Source organism: Suricata suricatta, chromosome 1 (genome assembly GCF_006229205.1).
Source record: "Suricata suricatta isolate VVHF042 chromosome 1, meerkat_22Aug2017_6uvM2_HiC, whole genome shotgun sequence".
NCBI lineage: Eukaryota > Metazoa > Chordata > Mammalia > Carnivora > Herpestidae > Suricata > Suricata suricatta.
Window position 1 is genome coordinate 77,135,837 of NC_043700.1, and position 25,722 is coordinate 77,161,558.

A 25,722-nucleotide genomic window follows, 5' to 3' on the forward strand; every position below is an offset into this window, starting at 1 on the left:
TTGACTCTCAGTTAACATCCTTCATGTTCACTGGAAAGCATACACTTGTGAAGAACAGTTCTAAATAACTCATGAATTTCAAAATGATTTCAGTGATTTTTGCTTTCTTTCCCGAAAAACATCATTCAAGATGCTTTAGAGTTTGATTCTGTCTCTTCCAGGTGTCTTCTGTGGCTCTTGATAGGCAATCCTTGGTTAGGGTTAAATTTGTTTGTGTGGAAATTTTAGCTACTGTTTTTCTTTCATTTCTAAGATCAGAAAAATTTATAAAGAAGCTGCAGTTATGTAAAAGGCAGCTCAGGGTACATTTGGTGTTAAAATTAGTGTTAAGCAAAATGAACTTTTGTCTTTTTCCACCCCCTCTCTCGAAGAAGCCAGCAGAGCATGTGTCTTTGTCAAATCCAGCTCCCCTTCTAGTTTCTCCAGAGGTACATCTGACTCCTGCGGTGCCTTCTTTACCAGCCACTGTGCCAGCCTGGCCAAGTGAACCTACAACTTTTGGACCAACAGGTTAGATAAGAATTAAAAAGTTCCTTGAACCAGCCAACAGAAGCTTTCCACGTCAGAGACTTTAAGTTCCTTATTTTTAAACTTTTTGAAGTTGTTATTTTAAAAAGTGTTTTCGTAAATAATCTTTATATCCAACATAGGGCTCGAATTCCATGACCCCATGATCAGGAGTTGCACCCTGCTGACTGAGCCAGCCAGGCGCGCCAGAGATTTCAAATTCTTGATAGCTTGACCTCAGAGCAGGGTTAGCTGTGTGTAGCCTCAGAGAGCTTTTTGTAATCCTCTGGTTTACTCTGCTTCTAGCGCGGGAGGACCAGTTTCAGTTGGTATTCGTTTGGGATGTGCCCTCAAAATTTCAGGAGCAAAATGTTTGAGCTGGTTATCTCCACTAGTTGCTCAGCACTCACATCACCGTTTGCATTTTCCATTGACTAGCACTTTATACTCCCCCTGCCCCATCGATTGAACCTTTTGCCGGGCTCTGTGTCTTGCTCATGTTTGTAAGAGCTGCTATTAGAAGACTGACTCAAAGCTTGTTTCCTGGGCTCATTTCCTCCTGTGTGTCTAGGAGGGTTCTTAGTTGGTGGTATAAAAGGTGCTTCTTTAGATTGCTTAAATACCTTTTTATTAGCGATGTTAGTTGTACAGCATTCTTCACCTTTCACCTCTTTATACCTTGTGATTCCTTTTCCTCTCTTTTGTAGGTGTCCCTCCTCAAATTCCTGTTTTGTCAGTGACACAGACTCTTACCACTGGACCTGATTCTGCTGTGTCCCAAGCTCATTTAACACCCTCTCCAGTTCCTGTGTCAATACAGGCAGTTAACCAGCCCTTGATGCCTTTGCCTCAGACATTGAGCCTTTACCAGGACCCACTCTACCCTGGGTTTCCTTATAATGAGAAGGGAGATCGAGCCATTGCACCACCTTATTCACTGTGTCACACCGGGGAGGACCTGCCTAAAGGTGAGCTCCTTTTCCAAGTTCTAAATGATTTTATTTATCAAATATTGATATGGGTTCAGCGGGAAATGTGAAATAGGGGCCGGAGGTTATGTTACTGAGTAAGCCGAGGGGCTGACCGTAAGGAGAGGAGGATTTGGCTTACCAGGCTTTCACTTCGTTGTTTCAGCTTATGTTTGATTGGAATATGGTTTTGGTATATTTAGGAACTGTCCCTCCCTTATATCATTTTTTTTCCCAAAAAAGCTTAAAACTTTTGAATTAAATGTTAATGTCATCAACTAGGTAACTAAACATTACGGAGTTTTCTCATCAATGAACTGGATTTTGAGATCACTCCTATTTTTCCATGAAAAACAGATTTTTTTAAAGGAATTTTAGTTTGCAAAATTTTCTATTTGTAGGAAAATTTAAAGAGTAATGCCATGACTTTATGCTTTTTACCTTGAGTTTTATGGACAGTTTTGTTTTATTAGTGGTATGATTGTTTGAGTCCGTGGATAACTGGTTAATGTCAAATGAATGCCTACTAATGTTATGTTATTAATGAGTTAGGTTTATGTCAAATTTATTCTTATCCCCAACATTTTTATTTCATAATTTTTAAAATCCCAGAGTGAAGTTGAAAATGAAATACACTGAACACCTGAGTTTTCTTCACACAAAATTAATTTTAATCAGATAAAAATCTCAAGCCATTTTAGGACTTAGGTGTTAGCATAGACAAAGCATATTGAACCTGGCATTAACTTACAGGAACAGAACTTGGTTTTGGTTATTACAGTTTTTACCTATGTTTTGTATTACTGGTTAGAGGGAACAATTTGAGTAGGCAAAATTATCTTTAGAGCTATATATTGTTTGAGGATAATGGGGAAAAACCCTTTTTGAATGTATAATTTTAATGATTATGTTTATTTTTAGATAAGAACATTCTTCGATTCTTCTTTAATCTTGGTGTAAAGGTATTTACATTTTATCATTTTAAAGTTATTTTTAAGTCAGTACTGTTTTAGATTATTAGTATTTAAATAATCTTAACTCTTAACCCTTTTGGTGAATAGCAACCTAAGATTTACTAGATCACAGTATTTTAAGAACTAGGATTTTCAGTACTGTACCATTTGTTTTTGATAGTGATTGAGGCTCTAGAACTTGCTTGCTTTTCCTTTTAATTGGAAATGATTTAACCTGTGAGTATATGCAGGAAACAGTCCTCATCCCTGGGGCGGCCTAGTGAAAATGCCCTCATTGGGGATTCAGTGAAAGATCTGGGTTTGAAATTCTGCGCCATCACTTTTAAGCTGTGTATCTCTGGGCAAGTCACTTAGTGTTATCTTAGCGTAGCTTTTTTCATTTGTGTTATGTGGGTAATAGTCTTCCATCTACCACATTTGTTGAAAGGATTGAAGGAAAGACCTTGTGAAAGTTCTCCTGTGGGATGTGGTGTGTTCACTAGCATAGCAGAGGTATCCTTTGGGAAGTAGTCAGCCTAGAAATAGCTTGCTTTAGAAAGAAAGGCTGGAGAACTCTGTCCTTGTCGGGGTTCGTTAGCTCCTGTCTTGGATTAATTTCTGTAGGTTTTAGACTATTAAAATATGAAATGAAGTCTACCGGTCGGATACAAGGAGAGTTAGTTTTATCATCTACTGTATTCATTGCCTCATTTTATATTTACCTAGTTGGCTTTAGGTTAATTTGCCAATTTTCTTTGTTTGGTGGTTAGCTGGCCCTTTGTAGGGGAAGGATTTGTGTTATTTTCAGTGTTACCTTCTCTAACTGGAAGTCTAACTTTAATCCTTGCTGTTGGAATGCCCATGGGACTGGCTCCTGGACCTATAGAGTCTTAACACTGTTGGTCATCTACTTCTATACCAGTATTTTTCTGGTAGAAGAGACAGAAAGGTCCAGACGACTTGACTAGTGGCATGAAGTCACACAGTTTAGTGGTGGAGCCAGAATACAAATGTAGACTACAAAAGCCAAACAGCTAGTGATGGAGCTTTTCAAAGCTGGCAGTGCAGTTGCTTGATGGTGGTTGTTTCTGGGACCTGTATCACCCCAAATTATTTCTATGCAGTTATATCGAAAGGATGGAATTAATGATTATGACAATCTGTGGGTGGGTTCATTATATTGTCTCCTGTCACCTCAATACGAGGACTTTGGGTTTGTTTTCAGTTAGGAATAAAGAATAGAATCTTAGAACAGTGATTGAATTTTATAATTCCTTTTCATGTTACGTATCACAGTGATTATATAGTCTTGGCAGGCATGAGACACTTGATGCACTCATTCTAAACTTTTTCTCCCCCTTTTGCTTATGTTACTGTTTTTGTGTCTTTTAGGCATATAGCTGTCCTATGTGGGCCCCACATTCTTACCTGTATCCTCTGCACCAGGCCTACCTGGCAGCCTGCAGGATGTACCCAAAGGTCTCTGTCCCTGTGTATCCTCCAAATCCTTGGTTCCAGGAAGCTCCTTCTGCTCAGAATGAAAGTGATTGTACCTGTACTGATCCACACTTTCCTATGCAGACTGAGGCCAGTATTAATGGTCAGATGCCACAGGCAGAGATTGGACCGCCAACATTTTCTTCACCTTTGGTTATCCCTCCATCTCAGGTGTCTGAAAGTCACGGACAGTTGTCTTACCAGGCTGATCTTGAATCTGAAAACTCCGGGCAGCTTCTTCATGCTGACTATGAAGAGTCACTAAGTGGCAAGAATATGTTCCCACAACCGTCCTTTGGACCTAATCCATTCTTAGGCCCGGTTCCCATTGCACCTCCTTTCTTTCCTCACGTTTGGTATGGATACCCTTTTCAGGGATTTATAGAAAATCCAGTAATGCGGCAGAATATTGTCCTGCCCTCTGATGAGAAAGAATTGGATCTGCCCCTGGAAAATCTGGATCTGTCTAAAGAATGTGGTTCAGTGTCAGCAGTGGATGAGTTCCGGGAGGCTGGAGGCGAAGGCGCACAATCTCTCCCTGAAGCTAGTCTGAGTAAGCATGAGGGCCGGGCCGAGCGGTCATCTCAGACACCTGCTGCAGACCCAGCCGCAGCTTCTGTCCCTCCTGCAGCAGAGGAGAAGGCTCGTCTTCCCACTCAGATTCTAAACCGGGAGAGAGAAACTGTGCCTCTTGAACTTGAGCCTAAAAGGACCATTCCAAGTCTGAAGGAAAAGTCAGAAAAAGTGAAAGATCCTAAGATTGCTGCTGATGTGGTCAGTGGGGCCAACTCTGTGGCTAGCAGAGTGCAGAGACCAAAAGAAGAGAGTTCAGAGGATGAAAACGAAGTATCTAATATTCTGAGAAGTGGTAGATCGAAGCAGTTTTACAACCAGACTTATGGAGGCAGGAAGTACAAAAGCGATTGGGGCTCTTCTGGTAGAGGAGGGTATCAGCATGCGCGAGGCGAGGAGTCCTGGAAGGGGCAGCCAAGCAGAGGCCGAGATGAAGGTTATCAGTACCATCGGAACGCCCGAGGACGGCCCTATCGCGGGGATAGGAGGAGGTCTGGGATGGGAGATGGCCATCGGGGACAGAACACCTGATGGTCCCTGGTGTGGTATTTTAGAACAGAAACCTCTTCTTAGGTGGAATGTTTCTGAAGGCTTTAACAAGATCATTAAATAAAAACCCACATTGGAACTATCTCCTCCCCTCCCCCTTTACCCTACTCCCATCCTGGACAAGAGGTTTTGGATATGTGTTCAAGGGGCAGGCGAGTTCCTGGCATTGCCATTTTTCTTCATTCAAAATCTGTTAATCAGGTAACTGCCCCCATAAAAAGTAGACAATAAGTTTGTTAAAGTATTTTTTATAAACAGCTTAATATAAAACTTAGTGTTTGGTTTTTTTCCTTATGTAAGTTTAATTTCAGATGTTGGAAATGTGTGCTTTATAGTGTTTACTAAAGTGACAAGAAAAATATACCATTTGACACACTATAGATTCCAAAACAACATTGCACCAAATAGAAATGTATATTTTATTATGCAATGCCTTAGTCATAAACTGGGCTCAAATAATTCTTAGCCTAAAACACTGTTGTCTTTTGAAATGCTTCCAACCCAAAGGCCTTTCATCTCAATATCTGTCAAACTTGAATAATGTCTTCTCTTTAATATTACACATAAGGCAGCCTATTAACCTGTGTCTTAGAAATGTTGTATATAGTTCTTTTAATATTCATAGGGTATATTTTTGAATTTTGGTGAGTATTTGTTGAACTTGAGATCGCATACAAGACAGATGTTTAAGAAATAATAGGAAATCTAATGAAATGGCTGTTTCCACCAAGAATTCCTAGCACTGGTGTAAATATCATGGTGCCTACTTGAAAGAAATGTAGATGCTATGCATTTTGAAAATAATCTGCATCTGTTAAAACTGCAGAAGTTTTTTAATGCCACTTTAACACTAATGCACTGACAGATTTAAATATTTTGTGAGAAGAAATGTTAAAAAATTTTTAGCTTGACAGGTTTCTATGGAGTTACTGTGTTTTGTTTTTCTATTTGCACCATTGGTTATGTGTATCACTTTACATTTGCATGTTCGATTTGTCACATGCCTGGAACTATTGTACAAAAAAAAGGATGATTGTGATTTCTAGTTATTTTCTAGAGGATGCTGCTAGAAAATGGTTGCTTTGCATTTTTATAGCTTGTTACCCCTTCCATAACGTCTTTCTTCTGATTCTGCTTCTTTTTGGTCTTTTCAGTGTTCATGGAAATTCCCTTTGCATGTTGCACTCTGTTCTCAGTTGGAGATTTAACTCTCAATCAGCACAGTATTCATGCATCTGTGTTACTCTCTAAAAATAACTGTAGCTTATGTTTCTTTTTTGTACATACCAATGTGAAAAATCTACCCTTTTTTATGTTTTCTTTTGATCAGGAAGTTTGAGTGCTATGCAAGTAATGTAATTTCTCTCTGCATGCCATGTGTAATATACCTAGCCAAAAATAGATTTTTTTTAAATGGCAAATTACTTTTAAAACAAATACAATTCACTTGAGTTTGACAAACTGAAGCAGATGAGTTCTCTGGGTTCTCTGAATGCCCACAGTAATGTTTGGATGCCAGCTAGGCTCAGTTGAATCTCCCGTGTACTGTAATAATGGTTATTTACCTCTGTGTTGTTTTAATTACCTAATGTCTGTGTATCTGCTGATTTGGGTAGTGATTAGTATTTAGATGTTTTGTGATAGAGGATTTTAGAGAGCACTTTGAAAGATAACATTTTATTATGATGGTGCTAGGTAGGAATTTGTAAAGATACAGATGGTCTTGTGGGAAAGAAAAAAAATTTGAGAGAACTTGTTGAAAGGAATTTCTGTTGTCATCTTCTAAGCTAGAACAATTGGGGAAAGTACTGCCGAAGCCATTTTTTTCTTTGTAATAAAGTTGTTCATGGAATGAGATTATAGGGTCCTCCACTTTCAGCTTATGATTTTTTATATGTCACATTAGCTTACCTGATAATTTTTATGAAAACACTTTTAGATCATAGTGACCAGATTTAAATGTTCAAAGTTTGATCTCAGGAGGCCAAAAGAAATTGCTCTTTCCAGTGTCTTTGATCTTACTGACTGCGATTTGATCGGTTTCGTCTGGGCATGTCTCAGAATTGGATAGGAAGGAATATTGTTCATTTTATCACGGTCCCTGTGTCTTACCTCAGTTGAATAACAGACTATGTAGTTCCTGCAGGAAACACTGATTTGCTTCCTGTTTCCTAGATCTTATCTCCAGGACATGACGGAAGCTGTTGAAAAAGAACTTTAGCAGATTGTATTTTGCTCAGTGGCCTCTGGAATAAAAGAATTTTGACTTTTGATAATTAGTTTTAAAATTACTAATCTTTGAGGTCTGTTTTAATTTTTTTTTCCTTTAGTTTTGTTTTAAATGTATTAGTGCAGGGGTTTTGCCTTATGCTGAGGTCAACTTAGGGCCAAGCAAGCTTTTGTCCTCCTTCATTTTAACTGAGTCATAAGGTATGTTGATATGAGACATAATGTTCCTGTATAAGAGAAAAACAAAAGCTTAGAAGTGAGAATTATTTGTATTTTGAGTTAGAAATTATGGAACTTCACCATATTATGATTATGCACATTTTGAAGAACAGATGTTTAGAATGACCAAAGCTCACCTGTTCATTATAGTTAGTTGCTTTTGCTGAACTTGATTCTTCTCCCTTTCCTTTTAGTGTCGTGTATGTTTCTCTTTCAGTCATTTCCTCTCAGATACATCTTCGGTTCTTGTTCCATGCACGTAGTGGCAGCAGGATGCTAGCATCTGTGCAGTCCTTGTCTGGTTTCCTGGTGACCCGTATGTCCGTTTTCATGGCTGACCTAAGCTCAGAACCTGCCTCGACCTGGCAGGAGTAGGTCTTCCCAAACCACCATGCTGACGACAGCTTATTTGATGCAAACTATGTATATTCTTGCAGTGTGTTTCCTTTGTGACTCAAGGTTGAATTAAATGCCTGTGAACTGCAAACTTGCTAATGATTGACTTGGTGCAATAAAGTTCCTTTCTGACCATTTCTGGTTTAGAAAACATTCAGCCATCCTAGAAACTAGCAATATTTATTTATGCCTCATTTATTTTACCTTTGGTTTTAGATGAGGTAACCTTAGTCTTTCACTCATGGGTACTAAGCAAGGTCCATTTTAGTGTAGCTGAAGAGAATGCATATTTGGCTACACGATTTCTGTTTACTGTATTTTGCTTCCTATTTAATGTCTAAATACTATTATGTTTTTTAAATTCTTAGTAATGGCTCAATTCCAGTATGTCATTTTCAAAGAACTAAGGTTTTGCTACTAGTGTTAGCCATTTACTCTCCCACTAATTGGGATTTCCCACTAAATGGGAATTTCTTCCCCCCTGAAATACAAGTTTTAGAAAATCTTAGAAGAGGGGTGGGTGCATGTCTTAATGCTGGGAAACAGCAACTTTGGGGTTGAATTTACTTGAATGGATTAAAAATTGCATTGTTACAGAGCTAGAAGAAAATTTATGTATGAAAAATGATAATAGCCTTACACTGAGTACAAATAATACTTAAAAGCATGTGAAGATGTGATCATTTGTGATGTTACTTGTAAAAAAAAGTATATATACATATCTTTTGAAGTGTTGAAAGGAAAATAGTACTTTATATTCTTTATCATATCACTTTTTGTAAGTGTTGGATATATTCCTGTTTATTTTTCTATGTTCTGTTTTGTAGCCTTAAGAAGTGTTTCAAACATATCTGAATGTATAAAATAAGAGTAAATGCCCTACATGGTGTGATGCTGCATTATATATAAAACTGTGTGCATATATTAAATTTTGTCTCTCAATTCTGCTTGTGATTCTTTGGTTCCAGGGTAAACCAAGTAATAGAGCACATAAATCTTGAGGAATTTTAGCAGACATCTAAAAATAGGAGATGGTTTCCATGGTTTTTATCCAGTCAGAAGATAATCCTAGTATGTGAAACTATAAACCACGTGAGATTTGTAGTCTGTGGGGTAGGTACTGTTGTTTCCCCTACTTAATGTATATAGTAAAACTGAAATAAAAAAAATTAGGCCAACTAATTTAATTTGACTAAAGTTGTGCAGCTACTAAGTGGTAGAGTTTGGATAGGTACCTAGCTCTGAGTTTAGAACCAGTGCTCTATCAATTTTTCCGGCATTCATTAAATGAAATGGGATGTGTAGACTAAGAATACTTTACAGATTAAATGGCTTTTTAAAAAGTTAGTATTCAGTACAGGCACATCTTGTTTTACTGCGGTTCGTTTTATTGTGCTTTGCAGACAGCTGTGTTTTTATTGATAGAGGGTGTGTGGCAACCCTGCACTGAACAAGTCTGCTGGTGCTGTTTTTCTAACACTTGCTCACTCTGTCACATTTTGGTAATTCTTGCAGTATTTCAGACTTTTTCATTATATTTGTCATAGTGATCTGTGATCAGTGATTTGGACTTGCTGTAAGCTCAGATTATGGCTAGCATCTTTTAGCAAAAATGTTTTAAAATTAAGGTTATGTACATACTTACATAGTGTAAACATTTATTGGTACTGGGAAACCAAAAAAACCTCCGATTCACTAGGACCCAGAGTATTACTGAGGTATGTCTGTAATTATTTGTCTAATGAAGAAGGATAAACCATTTGAAAATTTTATTTAAAAACGGGTGCCTTGGTGGGTCAGTTGGTTAAGCATCCAAATTGATTTCAACTCAGGTCACGATCTCACTTGTTCGTGGGTTCAAGTCTCGCATCAGGCTCTGTGCTGACAGAGTGGAGCCTACTTGGGATTCTCTCTCCCTCTCTCTGGCCCTCCCCTGTTAGTGCGCGTGCTCTTTCGTGCTCGCTCGCTCTCTCTCTCTCTCTCTCTCTCTCTCTCAACAGTAAAGAAAAACATTACAATTTTTTTAAAAAGGTTAGGGACACTAATACACTTTGAAAACCCGAGTTTCTTAATGTTTGTTTAACCTACTCACTATATGGACTTTGGCTTAAGGATGGCTTTCCCAGGAAGGAGAGAGCTGAAACAAAAGCTTCCTTCAGTACAGGTATCTGGCGGAAAGGTGAGCTGGGAAGGATAAGTTAGGCAGTAGGCCTGACGTTGGGATTGCCCAGGCAGGTGAGTGAAGTATCACAGAACCTTGGGATGGAGGGAGAGGAGGAGAAACAAGGGAAGCATTCACCTGCTAGCCGAGTGAGTCTCATAGACTTTTCCTGTGTGGTCTGAACAGAAGCCGGAGTGTGAGGAAAGCAAGAAGGGGGGTAGCAGCGGGTGACCAGAAGTGTCCTGTACAGTTTCTCTTACTAAAGTCTATAATTAAAAGGGCTTGCTTTTCCCTTTTGAGTATTTGTTACATTTTCACTTAATTTGACTGTTAGGTTTATGTTTAGGGAACAGGAGAAAGTAAACTACAAAAGAAGTAAAACAGCTGCCTTTTCGTAAACCCTAAATTTATAAACTCTTAAAGTGTAAAGCTACAAACACTGGTTGTAAACATGTTAAGAGGTTTTTAGATTGAAGCTCCAATTTCTCTAATGAACAGAGTCTATCTTTTTAATATACATAATATCCCTGCTGTATGTACCTACCTAGGGATGTACCTGTTACTATGTAACTTGTTGCTTGTTTCCTGTAGATTACTTCCGAGAAGTTAAGCATTTAAATCATGTATAATTATATAGGGTATAAAGAATTATATAGGGTCTATTCACAAATGAGGGGCTAAAAGTGGAGAACAGAAACCTGAGGGTACATACAGGACATGAAGTGACCCTAAGGCTGTATTCCATGAGAAGGGATGGATGGACATGGTTCATTAGCTGTGAACTGTGTAGATGAACTACCATTTGCATTAAAGACGGGAGCACCCCACACCCTAGTAAAAAGGGCAATCCTAAAAATAAAGTAAGCCTAAAAGCCCCCAACACTGAGAATGTCTTTGCAAGCTAAGATGAAAAGTAGTTTCTAGCTGGTAATAACATACTTGGGTCACCTAGCCAGAAACGAATTTGGAGAGACAAACTGCCAAGGAGGCAGTTACTTTAACAGGAAGCCTGTTTGGATTTAACTGTTTAAATGGTTTTATTTCCCTTTCATAAGAAATCTGGAGGGAAGTGGCAGGTGACAGTTGTACAGTTTTAATGTGAAGACTAGCATCCTTGTGGCTTTCTCAACAATTCCCTGTAGCACTTTACAGTAACAAATCCATAAGTAGTACCAGATACGTATTTCCTTTTATTAAATCAAGAGGGCTTCCAGGAACACCCCAAGAGACTTCTACTTTTCATTTACTGGCTACAATTGGCCATCCCTAGCTCTAAGAGAGACTAGGAAAATAAGGACTTGTCATGACTGTCTTAGCTCACTTATGATCCACCATCCAAGGCTGGATACATATATCCTATTAAACTGCAATGAAGGAGGTGCTGGTGAGTACAAGGTTGGGAAGGAAAAGGAGTGTTTGACCTACTAAACCTTAAGAGTTTTCACAGATAAAACCTCACTGAACACCAGTTCGTTCATTAAACAAGACAAGGAAACAATCCCATCAAGAGCAAGAGGTGGCAGAAACAGTTACGTAGACAAAATACTGGAAGACAACACAATAAAAATTAAAAGCTCTTGAATAACTACCTTGGTAGTTCTACTTGCTTCCTTAAATGGTAATCTGCTTTATCTCTTCAATCCCTAATGAGCATGTAAAAATATCTAATGAAAGCAATGAAAATCCACTAAACTTGCCTATATTCCTTTTCCTCTAACTCATCTCTTACATGCCCATGCTGATTTCTGTCTCACTTGACATTTATTCTGCTTTACATAGGATTATTATTGTTAGATGCTACTTTTCCTGGGACTACCTCCTTCACTTAGCTCTTTTTGACTCTCCAACCAAGAATGGTTTCTCTTCTGAACCAGAGTGCACATATGCCAAACACTGGGTCGAAAGCTTGACATAAATGTATCTAAATGTTAATGGATAGGAATGAAACTATAAACCGAGTTTATCCTGTTCCTACTTTTCTCTCTGGCCACAATTGTAGGAGGCAAAGTACATGCCAGATGTCAAACTGCAATTATAAGCAAGAGATCAGGACTGGGCTTCAAGATGCTATGGTATAAAATCAGGTGAACTTAAACTGCATAAATACACTGCTTTTGTTAATACTGCTGTACACTGGTTGAACATAATACAGATAATCTTTTTATTGAAGATTTAAAAACTTAAATGTTATCTCTAAACAGTTGTAACATACAGTATATGAAGTTCAAAAGGTAATGGCTGTGTGTATATATATCTCCTTTTCTTTGCCTGTTCTTTATCCAAGTCAACATTCCCCAAAGGCTTACTGTCTTGAGTATCCTTTTGGAATTTTAATATTTTGTATATTTTCAGTAAATGGTGCTATTTATGAACTGTGTTGCACCATTTAGAGATATTTTCCAATCAGGACATACTGAGCAGTCTTTCCAAATAACTAACATCTGCATTGGTGGTGTATTTGAGTTGGTTTTCATAGAAAAACTTCTATATTAGCAACTGTAAGATCTTTTCTATTTCTATATAAAAACTTAAAATCTAAATCCGTATTTAAAAAATTTAATTTACATGAAAATTACAATTAATACATATTCTGTCATCAGCAATAAGAAGAACTGTGCTCTTATTTTATCACGTGTCTTCTTTAGGACAGAATACGGAATCCGTAAGTAAAAACAGCTTTTGTCTTATTTTATTCAATATACTTGAAATAATCATTCACAAATTTAACCTATCCTTAAAAATAGGCACTACTTACTTTAGTATAATCCCATTTATGTACAAAACAAACCCTTTACATATTCACACTTAGCTAAGTGCACAGAAAAAAAAGCATAAAAGGATATATATTATTAAATGCAAACACTGGTAACCTTTGGAAGGGTAATGTGAGTAGAGAACATTTTATTACATATATTTCAGTAGGTTTGAATATTTCACAACAAACATGTACTTATGGATTACTCATAAATTAATTTTTAAAAGGCCTAATGGGGGACCAGTTAAATCATATTTTCTATTTATTGTCTACATGTTAGTTAACGCCTCTATGGTTTTAAGGAGCTCTAAAAGTCTGGTCAGTACTTTCTTCTAATTTTCCTATTTTGCCTGCCCCATTCATTTTAGTGAACTCTCTTCCTCACTTGTAGTAGAAGTCCCAGTTCAGGGCATTCATTACAAGTATAACTGAGAGTGGTTTCACACCATACCCCACTGTTCACACTCAGGAACCTGAGATGAGATGCAGTCAGTTTTTAGAGCTCTTGCTACATTCTATCCTAAACTCCAAAGTCAAACAGATTTAGATAATATCCTCTATATCCAAAGGTGAAGATGAATCTATCTGGTGACAAGATATACTTTACAATGCTATCTGGGGACCTGTTTGCATTAATGTTGCTTTTAATGTTGTCCTTGGCTGCCTGTCAGAAATCTGTGTAAGGTTAAAATTACATAGATGCTTAGGCATCAACTCAAGATTTTAAAGGAGGCAAACATTCTTTAAAATGCTTTTCCTAAATTTTGATCATGATTATACAGATGACATTACTTTGAGAATTACAGAATCTTATGGAATGCTAAAACTAAGTAATTCAGAGAAAGGTTAAGGGTTTTTTTTCTGGCAGATGGGGGTGGTGTGTGGAAAATATTTGATACTCAAAAATATTCAAAAGCACCAAAAACAACATTGTAAACAATGCTTAAGTTGGGAACATGGCCATTTCCAACAGTGGTGTTTTGTAGTAATCTTACGTTGAAAGTCTAAACACACTGATAATATATTGCAAAGACTGAAAGCAAATAGGAAATATAATCCTGCTGTTTATTTATCAAATTTCATTAGTGGAGTCTTCGACCGGCTTTAAAAAGGGCAGTTTCCTTATACTGGCATATTTGGCAAACTAGAAGTACGAAAAGCTTTTTCAAGATTTTTAAAAGGGGGCAAACACTGGTCAGCATTTGGTACATACATGGTAACACCTACTGAAAATTTCCCATACATCATTGAAACCATGGAGGTAATTATATAGCTTGAAATGTCTTCATTTTAGGATTTTCTACACAAAAATTGTTTCAAGAACAGAAAAGTGGCAATTTTTGTGTTCAGACTATTAATTTACAACACAACTGGCTTTTGATGTTACATTAAGTAGATTATACTTCAAGCTCCAGAGTGTGTGGGGCATAAAAATCTGATTCAAGTTTTATATGACAAAACAATCCCAATAAATGTTTCTTTTAAGAAATGGCTTCTCAACATTCTCAGATTCAGTCTAGTCATCCAAGAAAAAGTAGTTTCCACTCTTCTTTTGTTCTACATCCTAAAAAATGAAACAGAAGCAACAAAAATCAACACCATCTCCTATACATAGGGGTAAGTCTTTCACCCACAGTCTTGTATAGCAGTGTTCCCAGGATCTACACAACCTCCTCTGCACTTACTATCTGCTTCCGGACATTCGTGGGTCCACTAAGTCAAAGGCAGGATTACTACCTCTGCTACTCATCCCTACAACCAGAACACTTCTCTTGGTCCACCCTCAAGCAAAGCCCCTTCACAGAAAATGCCTTACATAAGTATGTAAAATTCTGCTCTATAAAATACTATTTCCAACTATGCTGTTGAATTCTACTTGTATCATTCTGACTTTAAACTCCTAGTCCAAAAGGTAACATTGTCTAGTTACCTACTACTACCTACTACACAACAAGATTGTGTAATTCACTATTACACAAAACTCCTATAGAACTATCTTTTCCCATTCCAGTTTAGATACTGGCCAGTAATGACCCATCTACCTATCCGCCTAGGTATATCCTTATTAGGATCAAGGTATGACGAAGATGTGTGGTCACAGAGAAATGAGGACTAGGTATACCTGGGGACTGAACCATGAGTTCTCTGTACAAGAAAATGGCAATACAACACTTGTAACACTTCAGAAGAAAATTCTTAGGAAAATTAAACTGCGCAGAGTAATTGCTGGAGAATTTAGTTCCTCTTTTCTACTTAATTTTCAAGATAGAAAACTTTTCAGTTTTAAGTCAGATTATCTTGGCTACAGAGTAAGATAAATCATTTGTAAACAAAATACGCAGTGAAGTCTGAAGGCACTGAGACAGTGTGTTAGGTCTTTAAGAACAAAGGCTAGAGAGCTATGAAGCATAAGCAGCATTGTTAAATAGGCACTGCAGGAGATATTGAAAGTACAGAAATGCTTTTTTTTTTAATAGTTCACTGGCTTTTTTTTTCGTGATCAAGAAATTAGTCTTCTAAAAAAATAAAACCATGTTTCACAGTCTACATCAACTGTGAGGAGCATAATTATTTTATGTACAACAAAGAAAAACATTGCCAATTAAACTGACAAAATGTTTTCCCATAATGCAGAATTTCATGCTCACTGAAGAAGCTTGCTTGGATTCTTAAAATATTTTAATCAGGTGTTGCTCTTGTGCATGCACAAGATGAAAAGTAAGTAAGAGAAACTGGTCATTTGTAAAAACTTTGTATCAACAGTGAATTAGTGTAACCTTTCTGAAGACATTAAAATGGCAATTAAACTCAACACAGGCAGTACAACAGTGGGCACGACTCAAATAATATGAACAGTTCTGAGTCCCTGTAGCAATAGCAACTACATCAGAATTACTGCCTCCCAGACTATTAAATGTGAAAAACACGAATTTCAGAATTAATGAAATGATAAATTTTTCATGAGAAAGTCTTCTAATTTGAAACATACCTTTCAATGACTTATTTATAAAGGAATTATCCATAATTTAAGAGTTTTTCTACATACCTTAATTGAATTGAGTTTGTTTATTCTTGGCCTATAGTTGTTTGGATCTCTTCTGAATGTAATTTCAAGCTGAGACAAAAATTTATTCATGCCAGCCAAAAGAGTTTGAGGACTAGAGGAAAAATAAGATCAATTGTGATTAAAATTTATCCCACAAATTTAGCGACTTTTTGGGACTGAAGAGTATTAAGCATCACTGTTCCCTCTAATTCCCTAGTCATATCTGGATAACAGTATATAATCACAGAATATTATAAATTAATTCTATGTTCAGAAATGTCTTTCCTTGGAGTAGTTTGGCTATAATGTTTTTGTGCAAAACCCAATTTGACCTGTGTTTCTGATCTGGAATGGGAAACACTTAAGATGGAAGTTACTACGCTAGAAAAACAAAAGGTCACTAGGAGATTACAGAATTTCAAATCTGACATGTATAGGAGTTAAGAGAATTTAATGGAAAAGGTAAAATTAACATCATAAATTTGGCACTGGAGGGAGTATGTACAGCACAATGGACTTTACTTTTAACTCCTTTTTCAATTTCTATCCTTTATCTTTTGTTTACCCAAATTCTTAAATCACAATCAAATTGCATCGTACTTGTGGAACACTTTAATAAGCATTTTTTGTAAATACAGATGGTTATCTGAATAAGCTTTGCAGAGTCTGAAATTGCCCTGTCAAAGAAATATGGAATTCTCAATTGATGAACAAATTTAAAATGAAAATAAAGGAATTGGAAGAATAAATAAAGGAAGAAGCTCAGTAAAAACTTTTATTTTTTGGATGAATTTTTCAAACAGCAACTCCTTTCCTCCCCAATATCAGAAAACATAATGGAATCACACGAAATTGCTATTTTTACAGGTAAAAAATGGTTGAATAAGAATAATTTCATATGGTTCAACTTAACAGGTTTTAGCACCAAGACATTCCTCATAAACTGATTTGAATGTTAGGCTTCTCTATATTACAAGAGCTCTAAGTCAGGCCAATAAGGAAAAGTTAGAGAAAAAGGGGGAAAAGGAAAATTCATTTCGACTCTTCTATAGATCAATACCAGATATTTGGGGTCCACTGTGAGCATTACCACTAGAAGTGTAAACTGGGTAAATAATATAACCTTGTTATCCTTAACTGCTGTATGCACAAGCATCAATAGTTTTCAGGGAATTACTTGCAAAATCAAAATCCTAATCTGTTTTGAAAATCCAAATAATGAAGCAGACAAAAGTTAACTTTCAAAAAAAGCTGAGTGGCTCAGAGCTCTGCTTGCTTATCTTGGGTCGGGAGTTCTATACTATACAGTCTGCGCACTAGTTTACCTAGTTCCATCCAGTAATATGGATAATTCTGGGAGTCACAGAATCATTCCTAGAATTTCTGGCTACTTCTTTCCTTCAAAAATTAAAATGGTATGATTAATGTTTATAAGCTTATAGGAAAATTTTGAATAATGCTTTTCTAATTGTTAGGACTCATAATTAGGCTTCTGAAAATAGTTTTACCTGTTTGCAACTGTGTTCTTAGATGGAATACCATCAAAAACGATGACTCGATCTGCTAGATAGGTGGCCATAATGAAGTCATGTTCCACAACAAAGGCGGTCTTCTTAGCATGGAGTATGAAACTAAAATACACGATTTTAAACGTTTCCAGTTTTACATATCAAATACTCAAATGCTGTATTAAGCACTGTTGTATGCCAGTGCACATTAATTAAAATACTCTTACTGGCAGGACATTACCGTTTGACAACTCGAGCTGCCATCAATCTTTGCTCAGAATCCAAATATGCAGATGGTTCATCAATTAAGTAGACGTCAGCTGGTTTGCCCAAACAAAGAGCTAAAGCTACTCGCTGCAGTTCACCACCGGATAACGTCTGCACCTATTTGGAGGAAAAGTTTAGCAAACCACGTGGACACCCAAAGTTTAAAATAATAACAAAAATCAAAATACATACTTCTTGATCAATGATGTTTTCAATCTGCAAAGGCTTCATCACATCAGTCACAAATTGTGGATGAGTGTAAGCATCTCTTATCTTTTCATGTAGCAACTGTCGAACACTTCCCTGTTTTTAGTGAAAAAAGTATTGAAATTTTACTTCAGTACACAACTCCTCTGATTACGAATCGTCACACAAAGTTAAGCTTCAGAGCAAAAGTATTATCAGTTTGCCACCCATAGATTAGGCTAGTTATTTTTATGCTCCATCATCTATGGCAAGTCTTAAAATTATTAGAAAACCATCAAGTCCAACAAGTAAAAACAATCTTAAAATCTGAAATTAGTAAATAATGACTGTTTCAAGAAAGAAATCATTTGATAGGGCGCCTGGGTGTCCCAGTTGGTTAAGTATCCCACTCTTGGTTTTTGGCTCAGGTTACCATCTCGCAGTACGTGGGTTTGAGCCCCGTGTCTGGCTTTGTGCTGACAGTATGGAGCCTGCTTGGGATTCTGTCTCCTCCTTTGCCCTTCCCCTGCTCACTCTCAATCTCTAAATAAATATTAAAAAAAAAAGTTTAAGATATCATTTGAGAATAGGAATAATTTTCAAGGTCAGGGTGGGTACCAAGTACCCTTAGGCAATCAGTAAGGTAAGACAATATGCATGATCTAACAGGGATGACTCTTAAGGTGTCATGTGCCGTGGCAATGAGAAAGAATGAAACGGACCTCGAGGGGGTCATGCTAAGTGAAATAAGTCAGGCAGAGAAGGACAGGTACCGTATGTTGTCACTCATAAGTGTAACAGGAAAAACTTAACAGAGGACCATGGGGGAGGAGAACGGGGAAAAATAGTTGGGGAGAGGGAGGGAGGTAAACCATGAGACTCCTGAATACTGAGAACAAAATGAGAGCTGATGGGGGTGGGGGAGGGAAAAAGGGGTGATGGGCATGGAAGAGGCACTTGGGATGAGCACTGGGTGTTACATGGAAACCAGTAAATTAGAAAAGAAAAAAAAAGATGCCATGTGCTTGTTTATTTCAGGAGAGGGCTGAATCTGAGAACTTAAAAAGCTAAGCTTATACAAAGTACTAATGATAACAAAATATAAATATTTTTTAGAGAGCAAGTGCGAGCAGGGGAGGGGCAGAGAGAGAGAGGTAGAGAGAATCCCAAGCAGGCTCTGTATTGTCAGCATGGAGCCCATAGTGGGGCTCAAACTCATGAACCATGAGATCATGACCTGAGCCAAAATCGAGAGTTGGACACTTAACCGACTGAGCCACCCAAGTGCCCCCAATAATAATTTTAGTGTTAAGCTAAGCAGTCTCAAATAGGCCTAACAAAGTGAAGGCTGAGGTCCTGAGTGCAAATATTGTAATTAAGAAGTTCATCATTACAATACTTGCAGAACCAAAGGTTAACTTTTTGGCTATTACAAATACATTTGTGTGCAAATTTTTATGTTGAGATAGGTCTTCATTTCTCCTGGGTATGTATCTAGAAATGTTGGTTCGTATGTTAACTATGTTTAGTCATAAGAACTGCCAGGTTGTTGTTGTTTTTAAGTGGCTCTACCAAATTTACCTTCCCATCAGCAATGTATGAGGTTCCAATTTCTCCACATCTTTATCAAAACTTGTTATTGTCATCCTACTGGGTGTGCAGTATCTCAGTGTAGTTTTGATTTGCATTTCCCTAATGACTAATGATACTGAGCATCTTTTCATGTGCTTATTTGGCCATTTAAATATTTTCTTTGAAAAAATGTCTATTCAGGGGTGCTTGGGTGGCTCAGTTGGCTGTGAGAGAGAGAGAATATCTGAACCCTACGGAGGGCTCGATCCCACAACCCTGGGATAACGACCTGATATGAAATCAAGAACCAACTGAGCCAGCCAGGTGCCCCCACATTTTTTCCTTTGGAAAAACAGATCAGATTTTAAAAACATTTCCTAACAGTGGAATTGAATCAAGGACATATGTCTTAATACTTTCCTTAGCCACTTTTGGTAAAATTGCACAGAAATTAATTTGGAGAAGAATATTGATACACTGAAAGATTAAAGCTCTAGGTGTGTGTGTGTGTGTGTGTGTGTGTGTGTGTGTGCATAAACTTTCCTTTAATAATCAAATAACAGAATAACAACTCACAGTTGATTTGGGACTGATTTTCTGTGGCTTATAACTGACATTTAGAACTGGTACTTCTCCTGCAAAATAATGCAAATAAAGACGACACTGAAAATTACCCGTATCTTCAAAGTTTCCTATTTGGGGCAATAAAAACAACAATATAACAGTACCTCCTTCATCAGGCTTAAGTCTTCCAGCAAGCATTCTGATAAATGTTGTTTTACCAGTACCTGCCAACACAATATATACAACAAACAGACTTGAAATATGCTTCATGTTTACAGTAAAACACCATGTACACTACTGGGTTTTAATTGAGAAATTAGTTTTAAAGATATCCACTGACACTACTGAATTGTGAAGGCTAAACAAAAATACTTGAAACTCTCATGATTTGCCTCTGAAGTATCATTCGAAACTAATTAGAGGAATATATGCTAATAAATCTCATTAGAAACCATTGCAAGTCTTGGGCTAGTTTTACTTACTTAGCTTAAATACCAATTCAATTTATTGTTAAGGAGTGTAATATTGTTATGATTGATACCATCATTTTAAAGTCCATTTACATGAAAAGCAACTCAGCTCAAAATTCCTCCATTAGCTAAAGATTGAAATACATAGCAAAATCCTCATAGAAAACTTGTCTTCTACAGATTTAGAAGTATACAATTCAAAGCTCTTTTTTTAAATCTTGAAAGCAATACCAGACATTTGGTACTCGAATTCAACTCAAAGCTCTATTTATGACAGCAACCTAAAATTGAAAATTCAGGTAATACAACTATTTACAAAGGTAGACTAGCCTGAATTGAAAATAATAAAAGCTCAAATGAAGGAATTCAAGAAAAAATTTTAAACTCGATAGCTTCTGAATTACCTTATTTTATCGTTTCTGTCCTCATCTGTTTCTAAGATGAATAAATACCCTCACAATTTATACACAGAAAAACTAGGTTGGAAAAATATATTTATTTTCACTATAAGTTATGAAACAAATATATGAAATATATATAAACTTGAATGGCAATGACATTAAATCATACAATGTTATACTATAGGAACTATACTGAGAAATGTATGGATTCAGTCTAGCTCCCAGACTTACAACTGAGTCAAAATTTTTCATGGAGTAGCCAAAACGAAGTTACTGGATAGAGAATAGACTTTCAAATATCACAAAATAAGGAAAACGTACCATTCTCCCCCAACATCACCATGATTTCAGAATCTGTAAACTCTCCAGCTACAATTGCTAGCTCGAACTCTCCCATCTTCTTCTTCATTCCAGGGTATTTATACATACACATCTTCTTGACTTCTTCTTCATTTGCAGTCTCAGCCACTTTAAAAACAAGTGATGCGTCTCTGAATCTCAAGTTTTCTGTTGGGACGTAGCCATCCAAAAAAATGTTTATGCCTGTTGGAAAGTCATTAACAACAGATTGGTAAACATCAATTAATGACTAATTTTTCTCCACAGCAGGAAATTATCACACAAAAGCCAAAACTCTAGACTCTCTTGGGAGCAATCTAAGCACAGATTTCAAATTTCTGTTAATTTGTGGTAACATGCAGTGACAACATGGTGTCTTATGTATCTAACACAAGTTTAAAAAACTTACGAATAAATACGTGTATATATACACAAAGAATATCTTCATTACGATGTGATTTTTATGTAAGATTTTTTTTCCCCATCAGGTTTTAGGCAAAAGAATAATTATGGTGCCATTTCTGCTGTATTTCTAAATAAAAACTTGCAATTTTTCTCAAGAAATAACAGGTAAAAATGGAGTATTATTACAGACTGACATAAAATGATATAGTCTGAGAATAATTTTTTAAATAAACAAGTTATGAGTATGCATTTCACATAAGATCTAGGTACCATAAGTTGAAGTCCTAAAATAAAATACTGCATTTTTCAGATTAATTTTCCAGGTTTGCAATACATTTATAATAATGAACTAACTTCATTTAACATTTTTTTGGCTTCACTGTACAAAAACATACACTACTATCTAAACATTTTTTAGTAACTGAAAGAAAATATACTGTGCACGAGAATCCTTCCATATTAAAACTTGAAGATTCGCAGTGGCAGAAACATGAAAAAGTGGATTACATGGGAAAAATGCAAAAATATGTTTTCAGTGATTCCTATATTTAAGATAAATAGAGAAAGATAGTAGCTCAAGTCTGGAAGGTCTTAAAAGAAAGCCTAAGGATGTTATTCATCTCATTTGGGACTCAGAGCCATATCAGGGGGGACGGACTACAGCCTCAGCCTAGAACACAGGTGTTCAGTATTTGCTGAAAGGATAAATTCATCCTGCCCAAACCAGTATTTTTTTGATCTTAAAACTACTTAAAAGTTACAAATGTGAGGTTAAAAAGGAACATAGACTTGAGGGAAACCAGAGTAGCCACTGAATCCAAATGCCTAATTTATCAGGTATGTAAATGAAGGCTCAGGAAACTGTGCAAAAAGACATTAAAAAACCAGCCTTTCCATTTCTACTACAATACTAGTAATTTAAAACTGAGTCCAAGCTATAACTGTCTTTAGAGTTCAAAGAGAGCTTTTACATTTACATATGGCATTAACTTCAGTATATTAAAAGAAAGCATAAAGAAGGAAAGTTTACTTGAATTGTTTTAACAAATGAGGCACATTAAAAACTTCAGCAGGAACTATTTCTTAAACAGAATAGCTTTTAGGAGCGCCTGGCTGGCTCAGTCGGTTAAGTGTCTGAATCATGGTTTGGGAGATCGGGTCCTGAATCTGGCTCTAAGGAAAGTGCGGAGCATGTTTGGGATTCTGACTCTTCCTCTCTCTGCCCCTCCCTGGCTCGCTCACTATCAAAACAAAACAAACAACTTAAAAAAAAAAGGTATAGCTTTTAGACATGGTATTTGTAACTACAACTGTGAAGAGTGATTGCCAGGAACCTACCTCATTATTAATGCCATTCTGGACCTATTACATAATATAGAGTAGGTACTTAATAAATACTTGCTAACTGAGGAGAATAAAAAAACTAATAACTTTCTGATATCATCTCTTAAGGCTATTTATTGGAAAGAAAAGTAAGCAATCTCACAAATTTTTCCTGAACACATGCATCTGTTTATCTCAAATGTACAAATAGCTAAGTACTTGGATATCTCAAATGTTATTTTTGAAGAGATCACTTTAAAAAAAGGAGCCTGCCTAACCTAGGGGTCTACATACAAGACTACATGAATAATTATTCTTATAAAATATGGTATTTTTTCAAACTATGCACTAGGTAGTCCTTTTGTCAGCTGAAGGCACAGCTGGAAAGAGGAAATATAAAGTAAAAAAGGAGATGGAAGGAAATGGCAAAGCAATTAAAAGGAAAAAAGGCATACTAGGTGGAGAATGCACTGATACTTGTTTCAGGAGCCACTTAGTGGTAGTTAGTTTTTACTTCTGCCTAACTTACTTACGTAAAGAAGAGGCCAGAGAGTCCCTCTTTCCTGACAGTAGAAGGAATAGGCTTACTAATCTATTAGACTTTTACTCATTAAACTATACTAAACTATCTTATTTTAATATACTTACTATCTTATTAGACTTTTAGACAGTCTTAAGTTTTATAAAATTAAGATACAGGCTATAGATAAATTTGAAAAATGGGAATAAGATGAGCACTAAGTGAATTGTAAGAGTTTCACTACTGGTTTTAACCTTTCAAAGATAAAGCTGAAGATGATAAATACTACAACGAAGTAGTAGAAACCAAAATGTAATAAAAACGTTTAAGATAGCAAACAGTGAAATTGATAAAGTATTTCTACCCACTCCAATAGAAAAATCTCCAAAAAGAAATGTTTTGAATAACAAATTATGTATATAACCTTATATATACATTCTGTTGAGTGATTAAATTCCATTAAGACTAGAGTTTTGGATAAATATTAGAGCAACATGTAACTGCTGAATACCAACAATACATTTTCTAAGCATTAGAGACAATAGAGCATTGTGGAAATCACTTTTCAAGTTACCTTCTCTTACACTAAAAGGCATAGTGACAACACCGTAAGCACTTGGTACGCCATATAAACAGCAGATGAAGTCTGAGAGATAGTCTAATACACTTAGATCATGCTCCACCACAATGATATATCTGCAAATCAATATAGATTTTTATTTTTAAATATAACACATAAATTAAAATTATATTTATTACAATTTAAACTTAGAATAGTATAAACTCTAAGAAAACATATTAAAAAAATTAAATGTAAAGACTATACACTAAACAAAGCCATAAGACATTAAATAAGACTCATCAAATCTTCCTATTTCAAATTGTTTTCCTAAACTAAAAGGAAAAAAGTTAATATGAAACAGTCTATGGATACGTGAAATAAATGTGTTCTGCCAAAAAAGAACACATTTTTAAATAAACTTTACAAAGCAGACACAATTACAACAGATTTAAATCTGATGTAGCCTAAACTGTTTATTATTCTATTGATCTTATGTATTAATAAGCCCTTCCAGTTGTCCTGTCCCATAGGTTAGCTGTAGTAGAGGAATACAGAGAATATGACAGAATACTTAACTCAAGAACTTTCAGTGTAGCTGAGGAAGACAAGGGGTAGATAGGAAACATAACCCTCCCCTCCCCCCAAACCTCACAAAACTACACAGCCAAGCCTGTTCTCTAGATATAAAATCGAGTGAAGTTCAAAAAGGAAAATAGGTTACTGTGTACTGGAGCACGTTATGAGTGGGACAGGATATGATGTGACTTTTGAAGTGGTTAAGAAAAAAAGCATTAATAGTGTACAAACTATCGGGCAAATAATGTTCATGACGCTTTTATGCAGCACTTTATTCCTATCCAAGTTAGTTTAAAATGTTAAAAAAAAGCAATGTCCTACAGACACTTCAAATCCCAACCTGTGTTTCCTGTACAAATATTCTCCCTATTTATATTAATGGAATCATGAATGAATCTTAAGAGCTTCACTATGAGTCCTATCTCATAAAATAGGAATAATTTTATTCCCAATAATATATTGTTTAAATTGTCAAGTCTGTCAACTCTTACTCAACGAAGTCTTGGGCATTTATTATATCCTTTTCTTTTTCTAAATTCTAGTTCAGGGTCTCACATTTCTTTCAACATTGCTATAGACCTTTTATATAGGGTGTTTAAAAAATGTCTTTTATTTATTTTTGAGAGACAGAGAGACGGTGCAAGCAGAAGAGGGTCAGAGAGAGAGGGAGATACAGAATCCGAAGTAGGCTCCAGGCTCTGAGCAGTCAGCACAGAGTCCGACGTGGGGCTTGAACCCACGAATCGTGAGATCATGACCTGAGCTGAAATCAGGAGGTGGGTGCTTATCTGACTCAGCCACCCAGGCACCCTGTGGAATGTATTTTTCCCTTTTTTTATAATCACCATTTTTGGACATAGAAGCCGTACGTACTCATAAATTGATTTTGAAGAAATTATATTTGTTGTCTTGTACCTTTATGGTGGCTGGGTTGGCTTGAAAATTAGATTTTTGAAGGGAAATTATAAATTTCTACTTTATTTTAAAACTTCCAAAAAAGTTGCCTGAATCTTTAACACTTCATAGAAGGGAAGGAATGTGATGACTGCCAAGATTAGAAAAATTTACATTTAGAAAGTAATACCACAATTGACAAATTTAGTGAAGAAGGAACTTGAGTTCTCCCAGGTATTTTGGTTCTCAGTCTAACACAGGAATATCAGTCCTTCCTTGACT

General features: G+C 36.3%; 2 protein-coding genes across 3 annotated transcripts in view; one reads left to right on the forward strand and one right to left on the reverse strand.

Moving 5' to 3' along the window:
- Window positions 1-8,833, forward strand: part of OTUD4 (OTU deubiquitinase 4) — a 45,013-nt gene extending 36,180 nt beyond the window's left edge. Inside the window, exons 18-21 of one of the 2 annotated variants that reach the window (XM_029940598.1) lie at window positions 372-510; window positions 1,215-1,475; window positions 2,397-2,437; window positions 3,821-8,833. In XM_029940598.1, coding sequence (XP_029796458.1) covers window positions 372-510; window positions 1,215-1,475; window positions 2,397-2,437; window positions 3,821-5,029 — 1,650 coding nt within the window. In that variant the 3' untranslated portion in view covers window positions 5,030-8,833. The remainder of the gene's footprint in view (window positions 1-371; window positions 511-1,214; window positions 1,476-2,396; window positions 2,438-3,820) is intronic. The other variant, XM_029940606.1, reaches the window with a different exon arrangement.
- A 3,356-nt stretch (window positions 8,834-12,189) lies between these two features.
- ABCE1 (ATP binding cassette subfamily E member 1) overlaps window positions 12,190-25,722 on the reverse strand; it is a 32,672-nt gene continuing 19,139 nt past the window's right edge. The window contains exons 10-18 of the mRNA XM_029940614.1: window positions 23,983-24,104; window positions 21,143-21,364; window positions 20,115-20,174; window positions 19,963-20,021; window positions 17,821-17,931; window positions 17,603-17,745; window positions 17,362-17,484; window positions 15,854-15,965; window positions 12,190-14,371 (exon numbers count right to left, since the gene is read on the reverse strand). Coding sequence (XP_029796474.1) covers window positions 14,324-14,371; window positions 15,854-15,965; window positions 17,362-17,484; window positions 17,603-17,745; window positions 17,821-17,931; window positions 19,963-20,021; window positions 20,115-20,174; window positions 21,143-21,364; window positions 23,983-24,104 — 1,000 coding nt within the window. The 3' untranslated portion in view covers window positions 12,190-14,323. The remainder of the gene's footprint in view (window positions 14,372-15,853; window positions 15,966-17,361; window positions 17,485-17,602; window positions 17,746-17,820; window positions 17,932-19,962; window positions 20,022-20,114; window positions 20,175-21,142; window positions 21,365-23,982; window positions 24,105-25,722) is intronic.